The 17,806-nt window shown below is 40.5% G+C and overlaps 1 protein-coding gene across 4 annotated transcripts in view; it reads right to left on the reverse strand.

The window, feature by feature from the left end:
* MFSD2B (MFSD2 lysolipid transporter B, sphingolipid) overlaps positions 1 to 17,806 on the reverse strand; it is a 34,229-nt gene extending 16,423 nt beyond the window's left edge. For 2 of the 4 annotated variants that reach the window (XM_057427620.1, XM_057427619.1), the window contains exons 1-6: positions 17,597 to 17,806; positions 14,267 to 14,299; positions 13,865 to 13,981; positions 10,246 to 10,370; positions 4,912 to 5,035; positions 2,766 to 2,844 (exon numbers count right to left, since the gene is read on the reverse strand). In XM_057427620.1, the coding sequence (XP_057283603.1) occupies positions 2,766 to 2,844; positions 4,912 to 5,035; positions 10,246 to 10,370; positions 13,865 to 13,981; positions 14,267 to 14,299; positions 17,597 to 17,800 (682 nt within the window). In that variant the 5' untranslated portion in view covers positions 17,801 to 17,806. The remainder of the gene's footprint in view (positions 1 to 2,765; positions 2,845 to 4,911; positions 5,036 to 10,245; positions 10,371 to 13,864; positions 13,982 to 14,266; positions 14,300 to 17,596) is intronic. The other 2 variants (XM_057427623.1, XM_057427624.1) reach the window with 2 other exon arrangements.

The following is a 17,806-nucleotide window of genomic DNA, read 5'->3' on the forward strand; positions in this document are numbered from 1 at the left end:
CTGAGGGATTTCAAGCCTGCCACTTCTGTTTCCATGCAATGTGGCCATACCCAGCATCCCCATGGTAGGGACATAAACCAAATTCCTGTTCTGTCTCCAGGCACTATTTACACATTTTGCTTAAAGATACAGGGTCCTTAGGAGACTTTGGATCATTTAAACCATTGCTAGTATGCTCCCAAATAGAAAATGTTTCTGAATAGAAAATTTGAGGCTTCACATGGTATTAACTGAAACCAACGGGAAGTAAAAGAATAACAGCTTCTTCCCCAAACTTCACATTCAGTTTTACTGGCAATATTACAGTTCAGTCCATACATACAAAAATGCTGACAGATGGTGAAAATCCTGACCTCAACCTTATCTGACAGTCTCAGTTGGGCTTTGCAGAGCTTCAAAACAGTTGACTACTCAGTGGAAAGGCAATGCACCCAAGTAATACCTTTCATTCAAAACACCACCTACACATCTATAATCTTCATTAGGGCTCTACATCTGCATTTTACCAAGCACTTGCATAGAATAAAACTCAGAAGCATCATCAGAGGCAATAGAAGTACAACCATTATGAAACCTTACTTTCTAAGAAGTAGCAAGAACTGAGGAACAGGTACATTTGAAAGCTCTTATGTGCTCAGAATTTAGAATTTATTACTTTCCACTTAGCCAAGAAAGCTGATGTTTCAGAAAGCAGACTGTACCTTGAAGTAGGTTATATCTTGCCTAGAATGTAAGTAGGATTTATGGTAAAGCAACTTAGGAATCACAGTGAGAAGCAGGACAAAATTTGTACTGAGCAGTTCTGCTTGTCTCCAGCAGAGGGTAATGGAACCTCTGATCCCAACCTTTTTTGTTTTTTAAAGCACACTTCATATTACACAGCTGGTTTTCTTTAAAGAGTTGAAGAAATGCCTGAACAACTGACTGCATCCAAGAAAGTCTATCAACAAGAAGAATTCTCTATGAAACCCAGAGAGAGGCTGAAGTATTTAAAAAAAAGGGGGGGGGGGGGGAGAGATTCTCACATAATCATTGTCATTACAAGAAAGCTTGCTCCAAACAAACATAATTTCAAAATATACAAAAATATCAACATTTGAAAAGTCAAAACTATGATTCATTTATTCACCCTAACTTGGCTTAGGAGAACAGCTGTACACTCAAAAGTTAAAGCCTGTCTGAACATTAAAATGACACTATAAATGCGTACACCTCTCAGCCATAGAGTTCAACAGCTTTTATGAGCACAGATTTCATATGCCTGTGAAGCCTTGCATGGGACTAGCACATAGGAAAGTACATTTATTTGGATCACAGCCTCTGAAGACATAAAACCAGACAACAGAAAACACTAGGTACATGGATTTTGTTAGAATTTAGGGCAGATGACTCAGAATACAATCAGTGCCAAAGAATATAACACAACTGGAATCCCTCACTGTTTAGTCCTGTCCTGTGACTGCTAGCCCAAACTTTCTCTTGAGATAGTTAATGATAATGCAAATTACAACTGTTCCATATGCTGGAAAGGGATTGGGTTGCTCAGGGGGTGCTGTATCTAGAATTTCTGACATTACTTTTTTTGGTACTTCTGGCCATTTCATTGCACCTCTGTGGTCTAGTTTTCAACATAAGCATGTATGCTGAGGGTTAGGACTAATGGAAGAGAAAAGCGGTCTTGCCAGGAAGAGCAAACTGCTGCAACAGTTATTCTAAAATAACACTGAAGGACAAGTTAAAACATAAAATTACTTAATGTGATATCTAACTCTTTTCTCTTTACCTTGCTTAATGCTGGTGGCCACGAGAGACAGCAGTTACATAGGAAAGAAGGTGTGAGAACAGAGCTGAAGAGAACAGGATGGGAAGAAACTTCTTACATTCAATTTATGATCTATACAGGAAACCTTGGAAACACTTTTATTGCACTTTGGTCTGATCAATTTGCTTCGAAGCAAAAACCATCTGGTTTTGGTTGCTAAAGAGCCAGAGATACGGTCTGGAAACCCTCATTCTTTTAACTAATACAGAATGCTAGTTATACCACAGCAAGATCTGTCCTTAAACTACTTGGTTTAAATTAGAATTAAACAAACACAAATGAACTAAAAAGAGACTTCAGTTGGTGTGAACATGCATACAAAATAACTCTCCTTTTCTGATGAGGCTAATTGTCGTGGTTCTATGAGTTCTAGAAACTTTATCAGAGAAAATAGGTTTGGGATTTGAATTTACACCATGAAACACACAAACCTAAAGAAATCTGAACTGAAAAGAAAAAAAAATAAACAAAAAAAGAAAGGAAATACTTAAAATTATTTTCAGCGTTTCTTTAATTGAATCATAGAATGGTTTGGGTTGGAAAGGACCTTAAGATTATCCAGTTCCAATCCCTAAATCCATGGGCAGGGAAGCCTCACACTAGACCATGTTAATGAAGACCAGCACTTTGGTTTTTCCACTAAAAATCACCTTTAAATTAAATCATTATTCCCTACCCTAGGTTGGGTAAGACTGATTTTTACTGTTCTGCCTGGCTAACAATAAACCCGAAAGAGTTTTTTCAGATAATTTAACAATAATGTCACCCATTTAGCTAGAAAAATGAAGCATTTACAAGGCAAAACAGTTTTCATTAGATACTAAACATCTCATATAGAAGTCCAGTTTAGGGACACAAACCATTAGGAACTGCCTATAAATGAAGAATGATTTGAAATAAACCTCAGCCCTACTCCACATGAGAAAGCCCAGATCACACTCACGGTACGCTGTTGCAGAATCTCTCTCCTTCTGGTCTGTGCTGAGAAACATGGTGAGGGCAGAGTACGGTACCTGGAATAACTATGTAAAGAAAAAACATCACTAAGGAAATGTCAGGGTAAATGCTGTATTCCTTTGATATCCAGGAAAATTGTTTAATGCCACATTGGAATTCACGTATTTAGAACACTGTTATTTTTAGCACAAGATCCTCTCTTTTCTTTATGTTTTGTAAAGTATATAAAAGGAAAAAAGTATCTTTCATAACACAAATAGTAAATAATAAATTACCAGGAGGCTGTACCTTAATGCTATGCTCCTTCAGCTTCCTTGGGTAAGTTTCCTTTATAGATAGGTTATAAAACATCTAGTTTTCTTTGTGCTAGGTAATTATAATGTTCCTAGCTTGAGCTAAATAACAGGAAGTAAAGCCATAATGAAGACAATGCAATCTTCCACTTTATTCAATACAGAAGACTTGAATCACCAAAGAATTTCAAATACCTGTCTCACTAATTCTAGGAGATAATTGTGAAAACTACTTTGTTTTCAGCACCATTTTGTTGCACACTTCTTAATTTAAGAATAGGTAGAAACACCCAACTGCTGTGTGCATGCACTGACAAAAAGGTAGATGAGGAGTGTTGCTTGTTTGTTTTTACAGCACTGTATCTAGTATGCTATTGGTACCTTGCTGTAAAATCTGGGTGGAAACAATGCACTCGCAATATTTTTTTTTTTGTGTGTTTTTTTTTTATTTATTTCAATGCCACGTAAATGAGCCCCACTTTTATTGTAGGACAAGCCTTATCTCCAGTAGTACTTCACTGAAAATAACTACTGAAGACTAAAGGCTTGACCCTATTTTTGGTTTGTCATGATGTGAGTGGGACACTGTCCTCATAGAGTTGAGCTTAAATAAAAACCACTTCTAAAATCTTGGAACATACAGGCCAAACTCTCAGACTACTGTGAAGTGGAAGTGTGATGTGAACCTGCTTGAGTCATCAAATTATCTGTGGTGTTTCCACCACCACAGAGATCTGTAATTAGGCAAACTAACTTTTGTAATTCTCATCCTACTCTGTTCATACAAAATGCATTTCTGTTCCCCTCCATCAAACATGGCAAGTGTATACACTTTTAAAGCTCTGCCATGGAAAACCTGTGTTTTTCCTTCAAAAAGAGAGAAGGAAGAACATTATTTTAAGCAATTATGAATGTATTCTGGACCCTCTTTCTACAGAGAAAACAAAGGATCTAGGGAAACATTCCACCTTAATACAGGAATACAGAATTCCCAGGTCCAACAGACACCTAAAGAGGAGAAAAGCCAAAGTCAAACAAGAAATACCATTTAAAAGTCTGGCAACCACTTTTCCAAGATGTGATCCAGTGAAAATCAATCAGCAAGGACACACCCGTCCAAATTGCTATACAGCTGTAGCACTTCAAGTCCTAATCTGCTGTGTGCTACTGCTCTGCACAGAAGAGACCTTGTTTCACCTTGATACTGGCTACAAGACGAAACAGATGCAAGCCTTACATGTACAGTATGGAACACGTCAGAGAAGTCCTTTGGGATCCACTGAAATGATGGCTTCTGCATAAATATTGCAAGTTCTGGGCTGTATTAAAAAAGAATCATCTGCTCAAACTCTTCTAATCAGGCAAAAATATCATGATGACCACTATCAGTACTATTTCAGCCAGGCTACCCCGACTTTCCATTGCCTTCTAGTTTGACTCAAAATACCCAGAACTAGAGCCAGAAGCCTACTCGGCCTCCTAATCTTCTCCTGAAAATTGAAGTTATGAGAAGTTATATCTAACTGGAATTAGGAATCTAAAAATCTGAGTGTCCCTGTGGATCTACACAAGAACGAGTTGAGTATCTAGGGCACTGCCAATGAAAGTAAATGGAGGTGATCTCTCCAAGTTAGCAGGTCATATGCCAAAGAAAACATTGGCAGAAACCATCAACCAGCAGAGAGTCTGATAAAAGGACATCTGCCTATCCCTTAAACTTACTGGAAGTTGACATCAGCTGTGAAGCTTTTATAAATTCCAATTTACTAAATCTGAATGCATTAACATAGAAAACAAGCAAGTTACTGCTGAGAACATCACAGCCTGTAATCTACTTACTGTGGTCAGTGCTTGGAAAAGGCAGTAGAAAGTCAAGTACCATGCAACTCTTCCTGATACAAAAGGAGGCAGGTACCACATAAAAAAGTAGGACACTACTGTGAAGGGTGTACATGCCAGCATCCTGCAAATAAGATTAACAAACAACAACAATCTCAACCTAATGATAGCAAAACTCATTAAATTTTCCTCCTAAAAGTCAGTATAATGCAATTTATTTTATGTGCAATTTTTCTGACTATAATAATGCCATGGTTTAAAGTATTAAACATTAATGTGCATTAAATACACAAATTAATATAAAAATATACAACTACTTCCATGAAATTGAAAAAAACCCCAAGCAAATGTTAACTGCACACCATGCCTTAGCACGTTTCAGACATTTATAGGAAAGAACTACTGAAAACTAAGTTTTATAGTCACGTCTTTGCATAATTCAGGAATTTTTATATGAGCCTACTTATTACCAAGTATTCCCTCTTGCAATTTTAATGCCTTCAGTTTTCCTCACAACTTCACCTCTTCATTGCTACTTCAAGCAAGTGCAAACATGTCAATAGACCTGAAAATGCTGAAAACAGCATAGAAGATAATGGACAGTCCACTGCAAAAGTTCCTACAGTCGGTATCTACCTGGGTATATGATAACATATGATGATTTCATATATTATAATATGATGATTCCAGTCAGATGAAGCTCCCAGCAACTGGAAAAAGGGAACTATAACCCCCATTTTCAAGAAGGGGAAAATGGATGACCTGGGGAATTACAGACCAGTCAGTCTCACCTCTGTGCCTGGCAAAATCTTGGAGCAGATTCTCCTGGAAGGCATGCTAAGGCACATGAAAAACAACAAGGTGCTTGGTGACAGCCAGCATGGCTTCACTAAGGGGAAATCCTGCCTGACCAATTTGGTGGCCTTCTATGATGGGGCTACAGAACTGATGGACAGGAGTAGAGCAGTTGATGTCATCTACCTGGACTTGAGCAAAGCATTCGATGCTGTCCCACATGACATCCTTGTCTCTAAATTGGAGAGACATCAATTTGATGGATGGACCACTTGGTGGATAAAGAACTGGCTGGATGGGCACACACAAAGAGTTGTGGTCAATGGCTCAATGTCCAGCTGGAGACCAGTAACGAGTGGTGTCCCTCAGGGATCGGTGTTGGGACCGGTCTTGTTCAACATCTTTGTCGCTGACATGGACACTGGGATTGAGTGTGCCCTCAGCAAGTTTGCCGATGACACCAAGCTGCGTGGTTCGGTTGATACGCTGGAGGGAAGGAATGCCATCCAGAGGGATCTTGACACGCTTGTGAGGTGGGCTGATGCCAACCTTATGAAGTTTAACCATGCCAAGTGCAAGGTCCTACACCTGGGTCGGAGCAATGCCAGGCACAGCTACAGGTTGGGCAGAGAAGAGATTCAGAGCAGCCCTGTGGAGAAGGACTTGGGGGTGCTGGTCAATGAAAAAATGAACATGAGAAGGCTTCAGTGTGAACTTGCAGCCCAGAAAGCCAACCATACCCTGGGATGCACCAAAACGAGTGTGACCAGCAGGTCGAAGGAGGTGATCCTGCCCCTCTACTCTGCTCTCGTGAGACCTCATCTGGAGTATTGTGTGCAGTTCCGGTGTCCTCAACATAAAAAGGACATGGAACTGTTCGAACAAGTCCAGAGGCGGGGCATGAGGATGATCAGGGGACTGGAGCACCTCCTGTGTGAAGACAGGCTGAGAAAGTTGGGGCTGTTCAGCCTGGAGAAGAGAAAGCTGCATGGAGACCTCATAGCAGCCTTCCAGTATTTGAAGGGGGCCTATAGGGATGCTGGGGAGGGACTCTTCATTAGGGACTGTAGTGATAGGACAAGGGGTAATGGGTTAAAATTTAAACAGGGGAAGTTTAGATTGGATATAAGGAGGAAATTCTTTCCTGTTAGGGTGGTGAGGCACTGGAATGGTTTGCTCAGGGAAGTTGTGAATGCTCCATCCCTGGTGGTGTTCAAGGCCAGGTTGGACAGAGCCTTGGGTGACATGGTTCAGTGTGAGGTGTCCCTGCCCATGGCAGGGGGGGTGGAACTAGATGAACTTAAGGTCCTTTCCAACCCTAACTATTCTATGATTCTATGATTCTATAATTTGCTCTATTTAACTCAGCAGCAAAACTCCTAATCACTTCAAACAAAAAAGGATTATCTTTGGGTGAGGAAGGTGGCTTAAAAAAAAAGAAGCACAGAAAATTAAATTCCAGACATTGCCATTAACCAGCAATTAATTATATTAGTCTAAAACTAATTTCAGGCAAAAACACTTGTCAAACTCCATGATATGGAAGGACATGATAAGGACTTCAGAGGACAAGGGGGAATGGTTTGAAACTGAAAGCAGGAAGATTTAGATGAGATATAAGGAAGAAATTCTTTTCTGTGAGGGGAAAGAGGCACTGGCACAGGCTACCCAGAGAACCTGTGGCTGCCCCATCCCTGGCAGCGTTCAAGGCCAGGTTGGATGGGGCTTTGAGAAACCTGGTCTAGTGGAAGGTGACACTGCAGGGGGGTTGGAACTCAATGATCTTTAAGGTCCTTTTCAACTCTAACCATTCTATCATTCTATGAAGTGGTTTGATGCCACTATATCCTAAAAGCCTGAGCTGCAGCAGCATCAGGACTTTCCTGTATTCTTGTAAATCAATGTAATTAGATGACCAAGATCCCAATTTAAAAAATGTCCAAACACATACAAGGGAGAATAGATAAATCCTTTCACAACAGCACTACTGACATTGGGGGTCATCTGATTGTTTCGCAATCGTGAACTCAAAACCTGGAATACAAAAGAGTAATGTGGGTAAATAGTTTAGTAAAACAATGGCTTTCCCACAGTGCTCTTTGGAATGCATCACTGGGAGTGGAGCATTTACAAGGAAAGTGCCAGGTTCTGGTATTCTCTGGTATTCTCCATTCCCCAGAACAGAGTGCATAGACAGCTAGTCAGCAATGGAAAACAAAAATATGGATAAAATCCTAACACATCTCTGGGAATCTACCTTCCTCTCCATGTGAGCTCTTACTGACTGATATCCAGACAGAGTCACCACAGTAAAACATTTTCATAGCGAGTTTTTCTTGCAACTTTTCAGCAATAACCCTTTTAGTATTCCCCCCCCCCACATCCTTTTTCTACATTCTTCTTTTCTTATTAATGTCAGTGAGTTTTCAGAGCCTTGCTGAAGTTGCTGAATATCTGATTGTCTATTATCTCCTTTGACAAAACATTTGACTAGGTTTGGATATTTCAAGTCAATGTCTGCTTATGCCTTTTAAACGCATCACATTAAAGAGATCAGTAGTGATTGATGAATTCTTATTATATTGAGCACAGTATTAAGCTATAATTAAACGTTCACCTTCTTTACTAATGTTCTTGCTTTGCTGACTGAGCTAATTCCATTGCTTCACTCTAGATATATAAAAAGTCATAAGAATTTCAGAATACTGAAGTATTGTTGGCTAACGGAAGACCTATTTTTTGCTTTGTATAAATATGGTCTGACCTCCAAAGTGTAGGAACAAAATTCCCATGAAAAGAATTACTATTGCCAAAAAGATTCAGACAAAATCCTTCTGGAAAGAAAGGATTTTTGCGCTGTTTGCTGAACGCATATTAAAGGCTGGGTTAGATAAGCACCTTTCCTGTACGAAATGCTAATTGTAGTCATTGGTTTACAGTGCATAGGCCTGGTCTCGGCTTTTGATGCTTCTGTTAGAACGGAGTTATGCTAACATCGATTTAACAGTAACAATAAACACATGTACTTGCAGTATTTTCAGAAAACTGAAAAACCCAAACCAACAAACAAGAAGAGGCATCAGAATACATCTAATGGCATTTGTATAAAAATGTTATTCCTTTCTTTTTTAATAACTGTTGCTTAGTTAAGTCAGTGCACATTAAAAAGCACTCCATTTACCTGGCCACAAACCAAATCATGAAAAGAGAAACAGCAGCAAGCTCCTCTTTTCCCATGGGGCTCTTGACAAAAAGCTTATCTTTGACTTGAAGGCCCTGTTCCTGCTGGAGCCAGGAGCAGTTGATCTCTCAGCCTTCCTCCAGCATGTACTTGCCTTCTATTCTTTGTCAGATATAAGGTGCCCACAGACAAGTTTCTGTAGCTGTAAAACCACATGACAGCAAGAGAGCCACTATCCAAAAAATTGGGTTTATTTTCCATGAAAATTCAACTTCTTTGCTCAGCATACCACATTTACTCCTAGATTTCTGTTGTGAATCAAGTGTGGGGCTTGTATCAATTCCATATATCTTACAATAAATATATCCTTACAATGCTTGAGATAAGGAGTCTTTCAGCACTGCTCCGTTTCACAACCTACTCAACTCTCCCCTTGACTTCCAAAATATAAAAACCCCAAAAAATAAATACCCTATGGCACAGATGAGCTTGGGTTCCTCTAACATGGAACAACCCTTTTCAATCTTCTTGCTTCACACCTATCAATCTCCTTCCTACACAAGTAACATTCATTCTTCTAACCTCTCCCTGTAGCACATGGACAGCACATGCACAAATGTACTAGCCAGAGTGCAAACAGGGAATAAGTACATCACAGTGAAGCATCACACAATCCCTTCTTCAGAAATGCTGATCAAAATCTTACATCTTATTCATCATAAAAGTCATGGTGATCTGTAATTAAGTATTTTGATTGCAGAGATGCAAGAGAAGTAGGACCAGAACAAGTGCTGTAAGGAGGCACATAGAGAGTGCCAGGGCAGTGCTGGTTGCTGAGCCCTTCAGCACTAGGATATCACATCTGTTCCACACATATGCACGCATCCTTTACTGAACTGGAGAGCGTAGAGATTTAAAGTTAATGGAGCTCCTGGGAGGCTGATGTGAGAAGTGAAGGCACACCAGGACACAAGTATAAACAAGTTCTAATTTCTTGGAGGAGTGAAGCCAAACTAAAGAAATCTATATAAAGATGAAAATTCAACTACAGATTCAAGAAAGTTTTAGATCTGAGCTTCCAGCTTTGTTAACAACATGATGTCTTGGCTTTATTTGTTTGTGTGGTACAAAATCTCTTCTGTGTTTTCACGGGTGACAAAGTTAAAGGGAAATTTATGACATGACAATTTTTCTTCTTGATTTTATATAGATAGAATGAATACAATCACTGTTGTCTGGGAAACAGGCAAAGAAAAATGAGGTCAAAATAAATAAGGCGACTGCACGATCACAACACAGACACAATATTCCCATATATTCCTGTATATATGTAAATATATGTACACATTGATGCTTACCAAGGCATAAGCCGTCCAATTTTTGTCCATCTACTTTTGCTAATAAAAAAGCCAGCAACAGGATCAGTAACTGCACCTGAGGCTTTGCCAATGAACAGCACCAAAGAGGCATGAAATGGAGTTATCTGAAAGTACAGACAGAATACTGTAAACAACAGCCATTGTTTCACAACACAATAAAACAGCATAAAGCAACTTTCCAGAAAAAACAAAACAGTGTTTCAAAGAATAATGAGAGTTCATTTACAAAACAGTCTGCTGCTGTCATACAAATTACTATTGATTATCCATAGCACACAAATGAGACATTAGAACAGGCACCATGCAAGAAGAGATTAGAAGGGAAAAGTGCAAGGAAAGAGAGATTATGAATGTGTTTAGAACCAGGAAAATCAGTCAGACTGTAAAATAGTAGACTAAAGTCCTTGTTTAAATCACAAATCTGTCAGAGTCCCTTCTGTCATTATCCCCTCACCTTGTTCTCCACACAGCCTGATTTCCCCATATTTTTATCTTGACCTGATCTAAACAAAAGTAGAGGGAGCTATTTACATGCATTCATGTTTTTGCATCTCCTGAGATTACCAACAAGGCTGCCAACCGATGGCATGTGGCTGTGGCAGGGGTTTTAGCACAGCAGCCTTAATCCTCTTAGAACTGAACTGTGACAACCAAACTGCGTAAGGCACATCTGTTCAAGTGTAAGTTGCCAGCACATGTTCAACAAATCTCACCTGAAAAATGTCCACAGATTACATAAGAATAAAATGGCCAAGTAGAAAAACCTTTGAAGTTAACCCAGGAGGATCATACTTAAGTGCCCATATAGAAACACAGTTTATCCCAGACAATGTAGTTATTTTTCCCATATATCTGTAGAGAGCTTGGGAACTCGTATCATATGATGCTTAAAAAGGTGAGTTCTCTTCTAAGTGCTCAGTTTGTGCCACTGAAACTACAGGCCTGAAAAGTGTCACTGAGAACTATACAAATATGAATATCCCTTAAATCAACTAATCAGAGACTGCTGAAACATCCTATGCAGCTTAAACAGTGACAGACAAACCCTCTTAATCTATATGCTTCTTCATGCTATCAGTGCTCTGACACAGCAGGAAGCCTGGTGAATGCTGCTAAATACAACATCAAGCTTGATCTAGTATCTCCTGCTTTTCCATGGAGCTTATTGCCTCCTAGGGAGCTCTGCACAGCTTCCAGCTGGTGCAGGTCCCCATGTGAAGGATTTGCTGTAGGTATTCCCTTAGAGGTGAAAGAAGAAAGCAATGATCTCTGAATGTCCTCGATGGCCTTTATAAAAAGGCAGGTGCTATGTGCTTTTTAATCACACCTGTTAAATTTTAGCCTAAATTAGGTAACATTGTAGGGGCAGCCAATCTTTCTGACACCATCACCTCCAAGACCCATACTCTGCACTAGAAAGCTTATGAACAGGGAAGGACTGGGAATGGTAGCCTGCAGCAGGTAATGATAGTGGCTCTTCAAGCATCCTATTGCTGCACTGTAGCACAGGGCTGGGATAAGCACTATACTGTGTCCCACAGCAGTTTGCTGATGTTCACATCACCCACCTTTCCTCCCACAGCTAGGGTGGCAAGTAGCCTACCAACCCTAAGGCAGATTTGCCAGGGGGGGCTGCACTGGAACTGCTCAGAAGTCACTACTGCTTCTCAAGAGATGGGAAAATCAAAACAGGAACAAAATACCAGTCAGAAAGATATAGGGGTTGAAATGCTGTAGTTATGAGGGACACAGGATAGAAAACTTCAAATTAGGTGGGTTTCACACTGGTATTTTGTTCAAATAATCTGAATAGACAGAAAGGAAGTAGATACTAAAGAAAGGTGGCAGAAAGCCTTAAAGAAAATTAAAACCTCCCTTATGTTAGGAGTGACATCTGTGCAGTCACACTGTCTTCACCATCAGTTTGGACTTATACATCCCTCTGTTTTCTTAGCCCTTAAATGTAGCCAGTATCTGTCAGCACCAATACCAGAAACTTGTCAGTGTTAATAAAATATGCTAAATTCACTCATCTCTAACTAGGCAAAAATTAAATATAGGGAGTAACTACAACATTACATGCTCTCCCCTGAAAAGATGTAGAAAACACCTCAGGATTTTAGAACTGTTTGTTAGGCCTTGAAATAAAACCTGCCCCTGCCTCCTTCCATCAAGGAACAAATAATTAAGCCCCTTAATGAAGCAGGAAGTGTATCATTACAAACATTAAGAAAAATTATTGGGTTTCAGTAGGAACTTGTTGACAAAATAAAATCATTTATTTAGGTAGTGTCCGAAGATGTAAGAATGTTTATATTGTCCAGAAAGCTGGGGTTCCAAACACAAAAAGAAATAAACAGTCCCTAGCTTCAAAAATTTTCAGTTTCCGGGATAAGCAGAGAGCTGGGAAATTGCCATATTTATAAGCACCCTGAGAAAATTGTATTAGTGTCTTTCTCATTTGGTTCATGCTTCATGATATTGCAGAATGGTTTGGACTGGTTAAAGATCATCTAGCTGCACCCCCCCTGCCATGGAAAGGGGCAGCTTCCACTAGACCAGGTTGCTCAAAGCCCCATCCAACCTGGCTTTGAACACTTTCAGAGATGGAAGTGTTGCCATTTTTATCAAGTAAGTCACACTTCAGCTTCTGATATCAGACTTTAATGGGAAAACCATAAAGCCAATCTTTTGGACACTTCCACTCCCCAAGTCACAATATCCTGTTTTTGTACATGTTAAATAGCAAAATGGAAAATGGTATCTAATCCACAGCCCCCCGTTCTTTCCAGCAAATAGTGTCATCATTGCTGAAAGTCACTCGTATAGTTTCAGCTACAGCTGTTCTCACAGTCACTGCAAGTTGGCCTCATGTCCCTAAAATCCTTTTTTCTATCCTATAGTATTTTATTGGTCCCACCTAGTTACAATGCAGACGTACAAGACAATCCAAAACAGTAAAAAATACTTATGGATTGATTTTCTTTCTCTGCTGTCCTGGTCTAGCAGGAGCAGCTGAAAGTCAGATGAACGGGATGACTCCTACTGCTTTGTTTTACCACGTCTGCTCCTGCACAAGAAAGTCACAGACTGGAAGAACCTTCACAAAGAATAACTCAGCTTTCTTTGCAAAGAAATTATCTTAGACATACCACACGAAATTTCTGTGAAATTATGTTGGCTACTGGATGCAACTGCAGTGATTTGTAACTAAACCAAATCTGCAAAACTCCACAATCTCAACATGGTGCTATTAATGTTTCAGATGTCTCATATATTACACTGACTCTTCACAAAGAGAACTGCTTCCTCTCATGTTTGCAAGTGTGTGAGCTCTGTAGTTCCTAAAGATCTACTAAGGATCCCAAACTAAAAGCAAGTAAAGGCCACTTCATGACAGAAACTAAACTAGAGAAAAAGAAATGTATTTCCTGACAAGTTTATGCAGTTTCCAGGATGCTGAACAGCTAGAGGAAATAATACCAAGACAATTTAAAAGGTTTATTAGCTAACTCACCATTTATCATTCCAGTGACATGTTGACAACATCAGAACTGAGGTAAGTCTACAATATACAAAGGTTTCTTGTACTACTTACATGGGCTATGTCTAGCAAGTAGATCTGGAGGAAGAAAGCAGTAGCACTCCCTGCCACTTGGTTTGGGGCACCTCCTATTGCATAGCATAATTTGCTGCAAATTGACAGCCTGTAATCCTGTCCAAGATGAAGCAGAAAAAACGTAAGGTACATGCCATAAGAAAAAAAAAAAAAGGTACACGAGTTAAAAGCTACAGAAGTTATAAGGTTAAAGTCTGTGGTTAACTCCAAATTAATGGATTCACTTCACAGTTATTCCACTAATAAATCCGTATGTCCTCAACCCCTATCATCAACAGACATTTGTATGCTCACTGCTTTGATTTTTAATGGTTCTCTTCCTTAATTCAGCCCCTAAAACCAGATTACCATGTTCATACAAGGGAATCTAGGCTTACCTACCTGATCCTCACAAGTGATTAAGAAGGAACAAGTCTACAAATAAGCAAGAAGCAAAGGTGTACATATACTGTTACACTATATTGTCTTTGAATGTTTAAATCAAATTTTTTTTTAAATTTTTTTTTTACTTTTTAAAGAAGATAATTTCTTATATTAATATCTCAGACCATAATAACTGATACATAATCTCATAATTAGGTAACATTCATAGAAGGGAAGTTCCACAGTCAAATGCAGACTGAACAGATCCCAAGTATCTGTGCTCTGTTCCTTCCTAGCATCAGAATGATTTGGGTTGGAAGGGACCTTAGAACTCATTTAGTTCCAAACCCCCTGCCACAGGCAGGAACACCTTCCACCAGACCAGGTTGCTCAAAGCCCCATCCAACCTGGCCTTGAACACTGCCAGGGACGGGGCAGCCACAGCTACTCTGGGCAACCTGTGCCAGCGCCTCCCCACCCTCACCATAAAGATTTCTTTCTTATGTCCCTCTTTCAGTTTATAAACCACTGCCCCTTGTCCTTTCAATAGCTAAGGCCAAGATAACACAGAAAAAGTAAATTCCTCTATATACAGTATACACAATTCTAAAATCTTTTTAGAACACAAAGAATGTTAAGTTTTTAACAATTACTTTTATTAAAGTTGTGGTACAGGAAACAGTCAATTAAGATTCAAACTTACAGGCTGTAGGCAGCACTCCTGTCTTTACATCACTTTCATGGCTATAAAATTTACAATCTTAGTACATCTTTTAGAAAAGCAGTCTCACTGTGATTCCACACACTCCCAGGATGCTGCTCAACTATCTTCTGAATCACATTCCCAGATCACCTTTAGCTTAATACTTTGGTCACAGCAGTAGGCAAGTTTTCACTAGATTTTGTCTATGAATGTTATTTACAGAATCAAATAAGCTGTCAGATAGACACAGCCTACAGAGATATTGCATTTAGTCACCCACAGAAACGCAGGGCATCAGCAGTTCATGAACTTCCTAAAATGGAGGTTACATCCTGATCACTGTTCAAAACCTCTTTTCCTTTTATTTTGCCTAATTACTTTTGGAACTCATCTGGATATTAAGCCATAATGCACCATGGCAGTTCTATGCATGATTGACACGTACGATGAAAAGAAGTGCTACTGCATTCACTGCAGATCCTTTGCCTAGCAATTTAACCGAATGCCCCTGAGTTTCTATCTGCTGAGGAAATAATCATTCAGAGTCTACATTCCGGTGTCACCTTCCAAAAGCAGCAGCCCATAATCTGTTTTGACTCTCCACATGGAAGTTCTATGGTAATCACTATGCTTTCTACATCAGTATCCTGTAAGGCAGTGGTAAAAATGAAGGTAGGTCTCTGCACCAGTAAAGCTGGTACATTTCCTTCTGTTTAGCTTCCTGGGCTTACACGTAAGAGTAGAAAAGATAGACATGGCAGCTGTCTGTTAAAGATCTAGAGGATTCAGCCCCTAGCCTTGGTTGATTTTACATGATATTTCTAATAAATGGCACCAGAAACTGTCTTGAGAAGGACAACATCGCATTTGTGCAGACCAGCGTGATCAATGACAGTCACTAGCCATGAGCAGCTAACAGGGTTTTTCTCTTAAGGCTGAACTTCCCTGCTGCATTGCTTCCTCAAGCAACAGAAATTGCTCGAGTTCTGTGAAATGCAGTGAAAGCTTTCACCTGTGTAAGTCTGGCAGTAAGTAGTCAGAAAATTCACTGGAGAGCTGAATGTGTAGGCAGTGGTCAAATAAGGCACAAAATACAAAGTATTTACAATGCAAATTTTGTTTTGAAACCCCTGTGGTGTAGTTGAATGTCAACATCAAATTGCTTCTACAAGCTTTAGAAGAAACATGAAAGGATGGAGTGGGAGGTAAGAGAAAGGAGGGTCAAATTAAGTTATAATCTTTTTTTGTTCTCAGATTAATTTGACAGTTTTACACTTCTACATGCCCCCACCGTATCAAAATTAATTGTGTTTCAAGGTAAACCAAGAAAGCATAATAGTAAGAAGATTTGGTTTTTCTCCTTAAATAGAAGAATAAGGGTGAACACTGTTACAGAAAATGAATGCATCTCATAGACTGTGGTTCCTTTATTTTTAATTCTCTTGTAAATTAAAGCCGTATTTTTGTTGCTTGTAAATGTTCCCTTCCCCAACAGAATAAAAATTGAATACAGTGGTTATAACAGACCATCTTGTTTCTAAAGAAAGTATTTAAGCACACCGAAAACAGCTTTTTGCAACTTTGTGAAGATACTGCATGCACATTATGGGCATAGGGAACAGCCCCATTTTGTCCTAAGCTATTCTTTATCAGTTGAGTCCAGAACTGAGCCAACAAGTATTTTTAAAGCAGTAAGAAGAGAGAGCAAAACCTGTGACTCAAAGATAAATGCTAGTCTAGGTTTATCTGAGAAACAATGACAATGTAGCTAACGAGGAGCAGCTTTTGCGCCAGCTTTCCTCTCAATGTAGAATTAATACTGGTAATGTTTCTGTTCTGTGAGTGACCATGCAACTAACTGCCTCAACCCTATGTGTGACAGTCACAGGCAGCATCCCAGGTCCCTCAAACCAAACATCTTAAGGACTGTTCAGGTTTCTTTGAAACATCAGCCCACCCCTGAGTGAAAGAAGTGACAGAAGCAGGGCTGAACACAAAACTTCAAGCCAGAGCAACATGTGCCCACAGGGCCCGATGAGCTCCACAGCTTGAACACCCTCCACCACACTGTTAGGTTACTTTGGTCCCTCTGTTTTGAAGCTGCCCCTTTCCCAGTTTGATCAGATGCCCCCTCAAGAGCTACGGAGCGAGGGGGGTCCTCACTCATTTCTCACCTCCCTCTCCACTTCTCTCTCTACAAGTACCGAGCCTCAAGAGGAATCATTTAGATAATCTCTCACTCGCAACACACATCTGCAAGTTCTAAGTTGATGAGGCTGCCTGAAGAGAAAGACCCCCTCCCGCCCTCACCTCTCCTGCAACCCATCTGGCCTGATCAGAGAGAGTCGCAGAGGAAAAGGTGTGGAAAGGGACCCGAGATGGACACCCATCACCGGGATGGGCAGTAAATATCATACAGTGCACTCGAAGGACAATACCAGAGTTACACCGAGCTGTTTGGTGAGACAGAAGGGGGGCAGTAAGGGCTGAAGAGCTATTTCAGGTACCCGGCTGAGACAGGCTGCGCCGCGCAAAAAGCACCACACAGCACAGGGGCTGCCCCAACCCCCCAGAGTGCCCACCAGGGCCCTCCCCATAACCTGCCAGCGATGAAAAGAAAACTAGAGCGGGACCCATCCCCTTACCTCCTCCGCCTCCGCCGAGCGCTCCGGGATGCCCTTCGCAGCCCCGGCCATGGCACAGCGGACAGACCACCCCCGTCCAGCACCTGCGTGCCCGGGGCGGGGCGCGGAGGGAAGGCGAGGGACAGCGCATGGCGTCGTCCCCCCGCCCTCACGCAGCGCCTGGACGGGCAAAGATAGCTGCCCTCCAGGCTCGGGAGAGGGCATTCCCCG

Source organism: Pezoporus wallicus, unplaced genomic scaffold, assembly GCF_028554395.1.
Source record: "Pezoporus wallicus isolate ANWC-B61680 ecotype Strahan unplaced genomic scaffold, APGP_CSIRO_Pwel_v1 contig_6464, whole genome shotgun sequence".
Lineage (NCBI taxonomy): Eukaryota > Metazoa > Chordata > Aves > Psittaciformes > Psittacidae > Pezoporus > Pezoporus wallicus.